Raw genomic sequence first — 13,066 nt, forward strand, 5'->3', positions numbered from 1 at the left:
ATATATATATATATATATGCCTGTCTGTTGTGACTTGCTGCATGTGACCAAGCCTCTTGTTTGGGGCCGAAACGTTATGCTTCCTACACATTAAATTGGTGTTTTACTACATTTCGTGTGCTGGCTGTCAGTGGTGGGTAACCTAGGATCTGCACCGGATTCATACTCACTGCATTATACATATAAATATATAAATATATAAATTCTAAAACTAAGTAAATTATTAGCAGGAATAAATAATGGGGGACCTTGTACCCTAGTGTGTATAGAAACTATGTATAAATCTAAACAATATTGTAATACTCAGTAATAAGCATTTCCCATTAATTTCAAAAAACGGTTTTCTGTACTTGCCAAACTGTGGAAATATTAAGACATTAAGTAATGATGCAGTCCACAATTATCAAGTAGTGTATTTCGGAAAGTTCCTTATATTGCGCTATAATTGTATATGCTTAGAGCGCTTAAATAAAAGTTCCTTGTAGGCAAAAACAAACCGTAGGGAAAAGGCTGTAGTGTGTCCCCACGAGCCCTTAGAGTCAATGTACAATCCAGGTGTACACAGTGAGTTGAAAAGTACCTTCAAAGTAGGCGGACCAAGGAAATTTTTTTCCAATGTGTAGGTATCAGGCAACGTCCTCCGAAGATCCTCGATAGGCAAAAGCCCTCAAGTTCCGACGGAGGGAGATGGCTGTGTCCTCGTATCTACTCGTCCTCAAATGACCAAAGCTCTGATGTCAGAGTAATGTGCCGTGTCGCACTCGAGGTCCGCTGTAGGATGTTAGGCATGAGGCAAACGTGCAGCGTCGCACAGAAGATTCGCTGGGACAAACCAGGTGTCCACTGGGTCCTAGGTAACAGGCTCTTCAGGTCTGGATACAAGCCTTGGGTGATAGACAGCCAAGGCGGTATCTCCTCCGCTGGATATAGAAATAGGTGATCCCCAAGGAAGAGGACAAAAGAGGCTGAAAAATCCTCCACGCCTGGTTCAACACAGGTTTATTTGAGCAAGGTGCTAGTACATAAGGTGAGAGCAAAGCCTTAACACCTGATGCGTTTCGCGCATGCATACATGCGCTTCATCAACCTCTGATGAAGCACATGTACGCATGCACGAAACGCGTCAGGTGTTAAGGCTTTGCTCTCACCTTATGTTCTAGCACCTTGCTCAAATAAACCTGTGTTGAACCAGCTGTGGATGATTGTCCTCTTCCTTGGGGATCACCTATTTATATACATATATATGTCAAAGACTGTAGCCAAGCACTCCACCTCTCGCTACTTCACACAGCCCGGGTGCAATAAATAAAAAAGTTTATAATACAATATATTATCTCATGTAAGGGTACTTGCAGGTTTTTTTTAAAACTTCTAAACTTTATTGGAAAATCTTCTTTAAAAAACAGATGCCGATGTTTTGGCTCAGGTTCGAGCCTTTCTCAAGACATGTTATTTTAAATTTTTGTGTTGAATGCACTGGAGCGGCATCCTAGCCGTCCTCCCGGTAGTAATTGGCAAAGGAGCTTTGTAAATTACTACCGGAAGGATGGCTAGGATGCTGCTCCAGTATGTTCAACATGAAAATTGAAAATAACATGTCTTAAAAAAGGCTCAAACCAGAGCCGAAACATCAACATCTGTTTTTTTTAAAGATGATTTTCCAATAAAGTTTAAGCATTTTAAAAAAACCTGTGTGTGCCCATAGTGCCCATACATGAGAGAATATATATATAATAGCAGAAATAAAAAACTTGCACTCACTGGGTATTTCAAAAATCAGATTTACTGTGACAAGTGTAACGTTTCAGAAATTTTACATCCCCTTCCTCAGACACAAGTGATACAAAAAACAATGCCTTTATGGCCAAACATAGTATAAACCCCACCCCCAAATTAGACAAAAAAAGCCAAAAAATGGTTGTTATGGTAACCACTAGGTCACAAATAATCAGCATAGTGAAATTATTCATATAAAGTCTGAGTACATATTACTCATAGTGCTATTCAACATAATGATGTGACTTATATAGACAGAGGACACAGGAAAAACATAGATAGCATGCAACAAGAGAAACGTACAGCTCAACACCTATACGGATTTGACAATAAAACATTTATAAGGATGCGCTCACTTCTAATTAGATATACAACCTGTCAGGCAAATATGCATGTGGCCAATAGCCTCTATATACTGTTTGGATTCCAATGTGGCATATATTACTAGCACCAAAGCGCCATTTACCCCTTATGGTTTGGAATGTTTCCAGCAGGCAATCCTGTAACCACAGAAGCATCGCCATACCAAGTTTTTATTTCTGCTATTGTCTATATCACTAGCACCCTGGCAGATGAAGGAAGGTGAGAGTGCACATGCTGGCTATATTTTATATATTTATATATATATATATATAGACCTCTGATGAAGCGCATGTACGCATGTGCAAAACGCGTCAGGTGTTAAGGCTTTGCTCTCACCTTTTGTACTAGCACCTTTACTCAATAAACCTTTGTTGAACCAGCCTTGGATGATTTTCCAGCCTCCTTTGTCCTTCTTTTTGGGATTACCTATCTATATATATATATATATATATATATATATATATATATATATATATATATATATATATATATATATATATATATATGTGTATATATACAGTATCTCACAAAAGTGAGTACACAACTCACATTTTTGTAAATATTTTATTATATCTTTTCATGTGACAACAGTGAAGAAATTACACTTTGCTAAAATGTAAAGTAGTGAGTGTACAGCCTGTATAACAGTGTAAATTTGCTGTCCCCTCAAAATAACTCCACACAGCCATTAATGTCTAAACCATTGGCAGCAAAAGTGAGTACACCGCTAAGTGGAAATGTCTAAATTGGGCCCAATTAGACATTTTCCCTCCCCGGTGTCATGTGACTCATTAGTATGACAAGGTCTCAGGTATGAATTGGGAGCAGGTGTTATCGCTCTCACACTCTCTCATACTGGTCACTGCAACTTCAACATGGCACCTCATGGCAAATAACTCTCTGAGGAATCAGGATCTGAAAAAAAGAATTGTTGCTCTACATAAAGATGGCCTAGGCTATAAGAAGATTGCCAAGACCCTAAAACTCAGCTGCAGCATGGTGGGCAAGACCATATAATGGTTTCACAGGACAGGTTCCACTCAGAACAGGCCTCGCCATGGTTGACCAAAGAAGTTGAGGGCACGTGCTCAGCATCATATCCAGAGGTTGTCTTTGGGAAACATACATATGAGTGCTGCCAGCATTGCTGCAGAGGTTGAAGGGGTGGGGTTCAGCCTGTCCATGCTCAGACCATACGCCGCACACCGCAAAAAATTAGTCTGCATGGCTGTCATCCCAGACGGAAGCCTCTTCTAAAGATGATGCGCAAGAAAGCCCACAAACAGTTTGCTGAAGACAAGCAGACTAAGGACATGGATTACTGGAACCATGTCTTGTGGTTCGATGAGACCAAGATAAACTTATTTGGTTCAGATGGTGTCAAGCGTGTGTGGCAGCAACCAGGTGAGGAATACAAAGACAAGTGTGTCTTGCCTACAGTCAAGGTGGTGGGATTGTCATGATCTGGGTCTGCATGAGTGCTGCTGGCACTGGGGAGCTACAGTTCACTGCCAACATGTGCTGTGACATACTGAAGCAGAGCATGATTCCCTCCCTTCGGAGACCGGGCCGCAGGGCAGTATTCCAACATGATAAAGAAGCTGAGGGTAAAGGTGATGGACTGGCCAAGCATGTCTCCAGACCTAAACCCTATTGAGCATATGTGGGGCAATCTGAAATGGAAGGTGGGGGAGCACAAGGTCTCTAACATCCACCAGCTCCATGATGTCATCATGGAGGAGTGGAAGAGGACTCCAGTGGCAACCTGTAAAGCTTTGGTGAACTCCATACCCAAGAGAGTTAAGGCAGGGCTGGGAAAATAATCGTGGCCACACAAAATATTGACACTTTGGGCCCAATTTGGACATTTCCACTTAGGGGTGTACTCACTTTTGTTCCCAACGGTTTAGACATTAATGGCTGTGTGTTGAGTTATTTTGAGAGGACAGCAAATTTACACTGTTATACAGTCTGTACACTCACTACTTTACATTGCAGCAAAGTGTCATTTCTTCAGTGTTGTCAGATGAAAAGTTAAAATAAAATATTTACAAAATGTGAGGGGTGTACTCACTTTTGTGAGATACTGTATATACACACATCACATCCAAAATTGAATTAATTTGCAACAATTTACTGGCATTTCGGAGAACAGATACCTTTCTTTTTCTGAAGAAGGCATTCCTTGATATGTAAAAAAAAAAAATTCATGAGAGTATAGACTTTTTCTGCATGATCTTTATACTGCACCAAGGTACTGACATAAAGCAGATAGTACTTACACATTTTGTATGGTGCTGGGGGTTTTCTCACTTTTTTTGCTGCTATGGTTTGGATCTCTTCCTGACCTGTCAATCTCAATAACTGATTACATATAAAAAATAATAATTTAACATTTACTGTACTCAAAAACAGACAATAGAACACAACTTTAGAATAATTCTATAAGCTCAAAAGTAAGGATTTTAGTTCTAAAACTCTTCCCATGTTGGCTTTGGGCATCCAGATGATGATAATTTCCCGTGATGTTTCTCTTTTAATTGTTTGATGATACTGTTGGCTTATTTTACTCAACTAACAGCTTCTCCAATCTACTTGACTTGTTTTTCATATAGAGTGTCTGTCTTTTATGTCAGATTCCACTTATTTAGATATTTTTCTGCAACTTCATACTGTTTTTTTTGGTTGTTGCACAGCTCTCAGGAGACCTATCAGATTATAAAGAAAATATGAAGTTTTTTTTGTTTTGATTTAAAACAAAATCTTTAAATGCAAACTTTGCTATGGGGCACTGCACATTAAAGACCAGTGTGGAGCAGAAACTCAGATTTTCTTTAAATGGGGTTATTTTTACTGAACCTTTGGGTCATTACATGATAGATTGCTTACATTTGTATCAGTCTGCTTATGCCTAAGTGCATTAGTGTGTGTATGAAGCATGCGCTGCTCAGATGTGGCTGATTACATGAAGTAAATTGTAAAGTGCCCGGCATACTGCTGCTTGACAACACATTTTGGCAGTTGAATTTGTTGGTAAGACACTCACAGTTTGCTTATTCTATGTTATGACACTCTGTAAAGTGGAATCACTATATTCCCTTTCTTGCATAGCAAATGCAGAAATACATGGCACACTTATAAGTATTTGTACAAAGAAATACACATATATAATGTCTATAGTAGCACATTCAATTATTTAAAGAGTGTGTTTTTATTAAACACATTTCCATTTGTTACTGTGCATTTAAACTCTGCAAAGGTTTAAACACTTATGTCAAATAATGCAGCGTTCAAGCTTTTTTGCAGTTCCAGTGATTGACAGATGCATACCTATGCTATTTCTGATTGGCTCACTGGCCATCAACTGCAGCAATGCATCACACCTGTAATCCCTAAATAATCATATACATTTCTAACAAATTAGATCACTTTATTATTGCTTAAGAATTTCCCTGTAAAGATGTTTAAAAGAATTGTTAGCAGAGAAACTTGTATAGCCCTTAATTCTTGTAACAAATTAAAACTAAATTATTATTATCATTATAATTATAATATCGTTTATTTGTATAGCCTAGTAAAATGACATAGCACTAGGTAAATAGATAGGGGTATACAATGACTGTATCTTATTTGTGATAAGCTAAGATACAAAAAACAAATCTAGTACAGGAGGAAGAGGGCCCTGCTCCGGAGAGCTTACAGTCTACAGTTTGAGGGTGCAGAGACATAAGGTTAGGGGTAGCTTGTCACAGGGATTGTAGTTGAGTCAAGGCAGTTAAAGATTTATTTTGGGTTGGATGAAAACCAGAGGTGAATTTTCAAAGAGCATCTAAAGCTATACAATTTAAATATGATGTGCTAAAACATTAATCTATTGTCAGCCTAAAGAGAAATAAAATATTATTCTTCGTATACTAGTTAGCCACTGCTGAACTTGGAAGGTCTGCATTGCATAGCTCTGAGATCTCAGTAGTCTAAATATTGTGTGTTAGTTAAACTGTCTGGCTGTTGCTTTGCTTGTTTCTTTGATATTCTGTTTTATCTTTTTCTTCTGTAGATGCCAATTAATCTATGCTTGTTACTTTTCAGAAGGGAGCTTTAACATTTGCTTATCTGATTTTTGTTAGATATCATCATATAAATGATATGAGAGGAAATAAATTGTGCACATGTTTATGTTAACCCACTCTCTTCTGTACTAACCTCAGTATGTTAGAGGACCCTAAGCAATTGAAGAGGTTAGAACAACACAAGCTCAGTAGTGGGCTATGACCTCTGTGAACTTGTAGGAAAGTTACTGTCTGGACCTGTAAAACAGCAGGACTTACATCTGTTTTTTATCACACAGGCCAGCGAGGAGGGGGTGTACTTTATTGTTGCACGACAAACCAGACATCAGACCCCTGATATCTTGCAGGAGGCTGGGTGGCATACCAACGGCAGCCCTCTGCCATGTCCCAATGAGAGAAATCATTTTAACAAGGTATAATTTTACTATTGATTCCTGGAAGGGCTGTTGCAATATGTTTACCCCGTGCTACCCAGTTTGTGCAATGAGCGCTATTATGTTGTTTCATCATAATCATCATCGCCATCATTACTTTTTAGTAAAATGAAAAAAATAACAATAGCACAGAGGTTTCCAAATTAATTTAGTCATGTCCTTAAAGGGACAGTGTACTGTAAAATTTTCCCCACTTTAATTTGTTTCCGATTATTTACCTGCTGAAGTGCATTAAATTGTTTGTAAATGTTTTCTTCATCTTTATTCTGGCATTTGAGATATCCACACCTATAATAAAAATGTCAATACTTTAGTATTGGCTATACAAAAGCTATGTAAACATGTCTAGCAAAATAAATTACACTCCTAGTGGGAGGTGGGAGTAATAAGTTATAAAATGTTAATTTTTAAATGTTTTCTTTAACTATTGGGCTTTAATATATAAATAGTATAAGGAAGAGTGTGTATAGAAAGTGATTAAATAAGGGGATCTGATTTATCTGCAAGTTCAGCCCATTGCAATGGGTCGTGGTGTTAAAGAGCAGAACAATATATTTCATATACAAAAATAAACCTAAATGAAACTTGAAAAGTCCTTGGAAGGGCTTTTCAGGCACCTGTTAGACTTTTTTAAACAGTCTTTTACATTGCACCTATGTTAAACTCTCTGAAATGCCCACTAAAAACATTCTACAGGTCTGTTAACATACGTGGTATCAATTCATTAAAGCACCATTCATCCAAATTGGAGAGGCTGGATACAGTCAACAGGATACACATATACATATGTACCATGACACATACATTTGTAAATGTGAAGACTACATGATAACATGTACAGCTAAGGGGATCTGCAGGAAAACTCACTTCAGGACACCTACATCTACAAATGGCATGATTTTATATATTATATTTCAGATATGATTTTATTTCTTACTCGCACTGTTGTGATTGCCGCCAACAGTACAGGCGTTATTAGAATTGTGTTTTTACAGGAGAACGTAAAATCACTGCTTCCAGAGTTAACTATTGCAATCTGTTTCCATCCGCACTACTGCTAATCCTTCTAAAGGCATCTATTAGGTTATCTGAATGGCCAAACTGGGCACTGTTTTTCTAGCGCTATATGGTTCTTTTACAATGTTTACAAGGAACATTTTAAAAAAAAAATTTATTTCTAGTGTTTTTTAAAGACCCGGTTCCATTTTGGAACACAAAATGGCAACTGTAATGTTATATGTTAAACACCTTAAATATATATATTTATTTTTTTACAGGAATTTTACTTGTTTTAAACTGTTAATCTTGACCCCGCTTCCTTACTGCTTAGTATCTTTCTAAGAGACCCTTAAGCAAAATTGCGCATTTGTGAATGGCTTTTTATAGGGGACGAGCCACTGAGTCCAAAATCGTTCATCACAATGCATTTATTATGGAACTCCCAGTCACAAATGCTCATTCCAGCTTACAAGTTCAATAATAAATGCACTGTCCTGAACGAGTTTTGACTCAGCTAGCATGGAAAGCTCATCCCCTATAAAAAGCCATTCACGAATATGGATTCTAATTTAAGGGTTCAAGTTTAAAAAGTTTAAAAGAAATAAATGAGTATTTTCCTTGCCAAGTGAACAAAGGCGTTCCATGAATAGAGCTTTGCTGTAACCTTAAAGGGACATTCAACACTGCCCACAACATTAATCTATGTTTCTAAACTAAGTCTAAAGAGCAAGCTTCAACGTTCCCCCTTTCTCTTACTTACTGCCTTCACTGTTCAATCCTCATAGATATCGTCAAAATTTGTCTCCTAATATGGCTGCTTAACTCCCCCCACTGTGACGTACAGCTTGTCTTCTTCAAACTAGCCGGCAGTTCTGTCCCATTTCTCCTACTTCAATCCCAGCGCGTTCACGGGCGTTGGCGCATGCGCGATACAATAGGAACCTTAAAAGCGGAACCATAATAACCCAAAGTGTTTCCGTTCCGATTATTTTACTTATAGTACTTGATTACGTTTTTCTAGGTAAATACCCTATCCACAACAAATATCAGCGTAACGGAAACAACTTCTATTATTTTGGTTCCATTTTTAGAGTTCCTAGTATATTGCGCATGCGCTAACGGCCGTGAACGCGCTTGCATTTCAGTCCGGGGAATGGGGTCTCATTGGCTGCTAGTTTGAGAAAGAAGGCGAAGACGTCACGGTGGGGGGAGTTAGGAAAACATATTAGGACAACAATTTGGAAGATGCGAAAGACGATTCAACAGTGAAGGTGGTAAGAGAAAGGGGGCACCTTGCAGCTTTATCCTTTTATTTAGTTTAGAAACATAGATTAATGTTGTGGGCAGTGTTGAATGTCCCTTTAAGATGCGTGAATGGCTATTGTATGTGTCAGTTTCTATTTCAAAACCAGGCAGTAAAAAGGAGTGTACTCCAGAATTTTTATTGTTTAAAATGATAGATAATCCCTTTTATTACCCATTCTCCAGTTTTGCATAACCAACACAATTATATTAATATACTTTTTACCTCGATGATTACCTTCAATCTAAGCCTCTGCAGACTGCCCCTTATCTCAGGTCTTTTGACAGACATGCATTTTAGCCAATCCGTGCTAAGTCATAAATAACTCCACAGGAGTGAGCACAATGTTATCCAGATGGCACACATGAACTAGTACTGTCTGTGAAAAACTGTCAAAATGCACTGAGATAAGAGGTGCCCTTCAATGTCTTTGAAATCAGTTTATGAGCCTAACCAGGTTTAGCTTTTAACAAAGAATACTAAGAGAACAAGGCACATTTGATTATACAAGTAAATTGGTAAGTTATTTAAAATTGCATGCCCTATCTAAATCATGAAAATTTTATTTTGACTAGACTATCCATTTTACACTTAAAAAAAAAGTCCTTTTCCGGAATTCTTCAATTGAAAAAGTGATTGCAGTGGCGGGTTTTTAACAAACGATATGATATAGCATTGTGATCACATGAGAAACTCTGCCTTTTCAAATGAATGCACACTGCTTTCATTATCCAGTTCTATGTCAATGCCAAAACATCCAATTTAACATCATGCTTAGTTTTACTTATTATTAGTACAGTATGGTGGTTTGTATTTGGTTCCATTTGGGTTGTGCTTTGTGAATCCAAGTTAAGATTTTGAGATGTGATTTTTGGACTCTACTAGGTACAACAGCTGTTGCATAACCAATGTACAAGTTTAGGACTTGACTGCAGAAGGTTGCATGTTTACATCATAAGAAGTATGATTATTTCGGACATATCTATGGTCATTATTGGCATATCTATTTGTTTTTTCTTACCTTGCAGATTATATTGTCTCCATCTGTGTTACACAGCAGTGTAGTTGATGGGAAATATATAAATATATTTATATTATCAAGGATTTTATCTAGGTTTGTGACTAAAAAAGAATATCTATGCACCTGAAAAAAAGCAAAACAAAACAGTTGGTTATAAGACTCCAGAGATTATCTTTTATCATATTCACTTATATCCATATAGGGTTTCTTTTGACAGCCATTTTCAGGACCCCTTTTGAGGAGATGTGGATGGGGGCACTGTGTGGGTGTAGTCAACATTTGCAATAAAACCACCTAGTGCACCTAGTACTTTCTCTCTTCCCTGTATGGCTGGCTTTCTATGTGTTTGCATTTTTCTCATTGTCTCCCTTCAAGACTACAATCCCATGGTGACATTGCAGCCTATGCTCTCTTGCCTCCTATCCCCAGAACTACAGGCAAGTGATGTAGTTCTCTTTCTTCCACATGCTTGATACTTGTTGGGCCTCTCGTTCTCTCGCTCCCCAATACTACAAGCCCTTTGTACACTTACACATGTCACTCCTTTCCTGTCTTTCAGAACATTGGGTGGATGACCCAGGACATAGTTTCAGGTTTTGGGACTATCCAGGTAAAATCTGGTTTAGTACCAACCTTAGGTGCTTATGCAGCTTCAAAGAGATTTTGGAGGAAAACAGATGAACATATACACAAATATACTTTACAAACAATTGTTAATACAATTCACATCATAAAAAGTTAAGGATTTATAAAATGTGAAATATAGATCAAAGCAGTTGGGTTAGTAATACCCCTTGAAATCCTTCATATAGTTTACAATATCCTAATCAATTAATGTATTTCTTTATATTAGAAATGCTACAAAAGGAATTACAAATGTATACTGTATTTGTGTATAACCAAACCTCAAGTGAGCACATCTTTATCAAAGTATTTGCTATAAATTTGTTCAACTGTAAACTTGTTCAAGCCCAAATACCTGCATGATAAGGCTATACACTGATGTTGCTATAATATAGTACAGATCAAGACAAGATTTCCTCTATTTCTATCTCTGGCATGTTCATCAGTAAATATATACTACTAGAAAGTGATATTGCTATAATATCAAGGTAATAGTGCTATATTAACATCAAGGTAGTGAAGAAAATGTAACTAGTTTAGACACATGCAATATTCAGCTTAAAAAAAATGAAAGGGAAAAAAAAAATTGAAGGGCCAACTTATGTCCCCCAGGCCTTAGGTTGTACTAACTTGTTCATATACATCTCCTTAAGTTTAAAGCATAATAATACAGAATTATCTATGTAAAATGCTTTGGTTAAAATGTATCTGTACAAAGTGTGTTTATCAAACTGTAGGGACTATATCTTAAAGTAAAATGTAGTCTGCTACAAGAACAGCTGTAAGAGGCTTAGTTATTTAACCACATCTGGATTAAAGCATATCTGTAGAAGCTTGTGACCACAGTTCAGCATCTGGTACATAGCATCAGGACTCCTCTAGCAATTACTCATTTTTTAGATGATTGGTCTTTCTAGAAAACAGTGTTAGTGTATAGGAGTGATTTGTACACTGCACCTCCAGAGAGCACAGCTGGGGCACTGATCAGCCTATATACAAAAGGGGAAAAAAAACCTTTTCTTCCATAATGATGTGTTTAAACTGAAGCGCTTCATAAAACAATACATATGGGCAAATTGTTGATAGGATTACTACTTTTAGATGGATCATATTTACTTTAATATAATTTCCCTGTGTTGTAAATGCTATGGCAAATTTCCAAATACTATTTTAAATTTTTACACCAAAATTAAACTTATTCTCTCATATAGCAGTTTCCCCAAAATATAGCAACTCCAACAAAACTAACTTCATGATTACAGATCAAGTTGAAATGAAATGTTAAAAACATAATTTATGCTTACCTGATAAATTCCTTTCTTCTGTAGTGTGATCAGTCCACGGGTCATCATTACTTCTGGGATATTACTCCTCCCCAACAGGAAGTGCAAGAGGATTCACCCAGCAGAGCTGCATATAGCTCCTCCCCTCTACGTCACTCCCAGTCATTCGACCAAGGACCAACGAGAAAGGAGAAGTCAAGGGTGAAGTGGTGACTGGAGTATAAATTAAAAAATATTTACCTGCCTTAAAAAACAGGGCGGGCCGTGGACTGATCACACTACAGAAGAAAGGAATTTATCAGGTAAGCATAAATTATGTTTTCTTCTGTTAAGTGTGATCAGTCCACGGGTCATCATTACTTCTGGGATACCAATACCAAAGCAAAAGTACACGGATGACGGGAGGGATAGGCAGGCTCTTTATACAGAAGGAACCACTGCCTGAAGAACCTTTCTCCCAAAAATAGCCTCCGAAGAAGCAAAAGTGTCAAATTTGTAAAATTTGGAAAAAGTATGAAGCGAAGACCAAGTTGCAGCCTTGCAAATCTGCTCAACAGAGGCCTCATTCTTGAAGGCCCAAGTGGAAGCCACAGCTCTAGTAGAATGAGCTGTAATTCTTTCAGGAGGCTGCTGTCCAGCAGTCTCATAAGCTAAACGAATTATGCTACGAAGCCAAAAAGAAAGAGAGGTAGCAGAAGCTTTTTGACCTCTCCTCTGACCAGAGTAAACGACAAACAGAGAAGACGTTTGTCGAAATTCCTTAGTTGCCTGTAAGTAAAATTTTAGAGCACGGACTACATCCAGATTGTGCAGTAGACGTTCCTTCTTCGAAGAAGGATTTGGGCACAAAGAAGGAACAACAATCTCTTGATTGATATTCCTGTTAGTAACTACCTTAGGTAAGAACCCAGGTTTAGTACGCAGAACTACCTTATCCGAATGAAAAATCAAATAAGGAGAATCACAATGTAAGGCTGATAATTCAGAGACTCTTCGAGCCGAGGAAATAGCCATTAAAAATAGAACTTTCCAAGATAACAACTTTATATCAATGGAATGAAGGGGTTCAAACGGAACGCCCTGTAAAACATTAAGAACAAGGTTTAAACTCCATGGTGGAGCAACAGTTTTAAACACAGGCTTAATCCTGGCCAAAGCCTGACAAAAAGCCTGGACGTCAGGAACTTCTGACA

At 37.6% G+C, this 13,066-nt stretch overlaps 1 protein-coding gene across 1 annotated transcript in view; it reads left to right on the forward strand.

The window, feature by feature from the left end:
- LNX1 (ligand of numb-protein X 1) overlaps window positions 1-13,066 on the forward strand; it is a 327,123-nt gene that overhangs the window by 220,703 nt on the left and 93,354 nt on the right. The window contains exon 7 of the mRNA XM_053703967.1: window positions 6,488-6,622. Coding sequence (XP_053559942.1) covers window positions 6,488-6,622 — 135 coding nt within the window. The remainder of the gene's footprint in view (window positions 1-6,487; window positions 6,623-13,066) is intronic.

The sequence above is a fragment of the Bombina bombina genome, chromosome 2 (assembly GCF_027579735.1).
Source record: "Bombina bombina isolate aBomBom1 chromosome 2, aBomBom1.pri, whole genome shotgun sequence".
NCBI classification, from domain to species: Eukaryota; Metazoa; Chordata; class Amphibia; order Anura; family Bombinatoridae; genus Bombina; species Bombina bombina.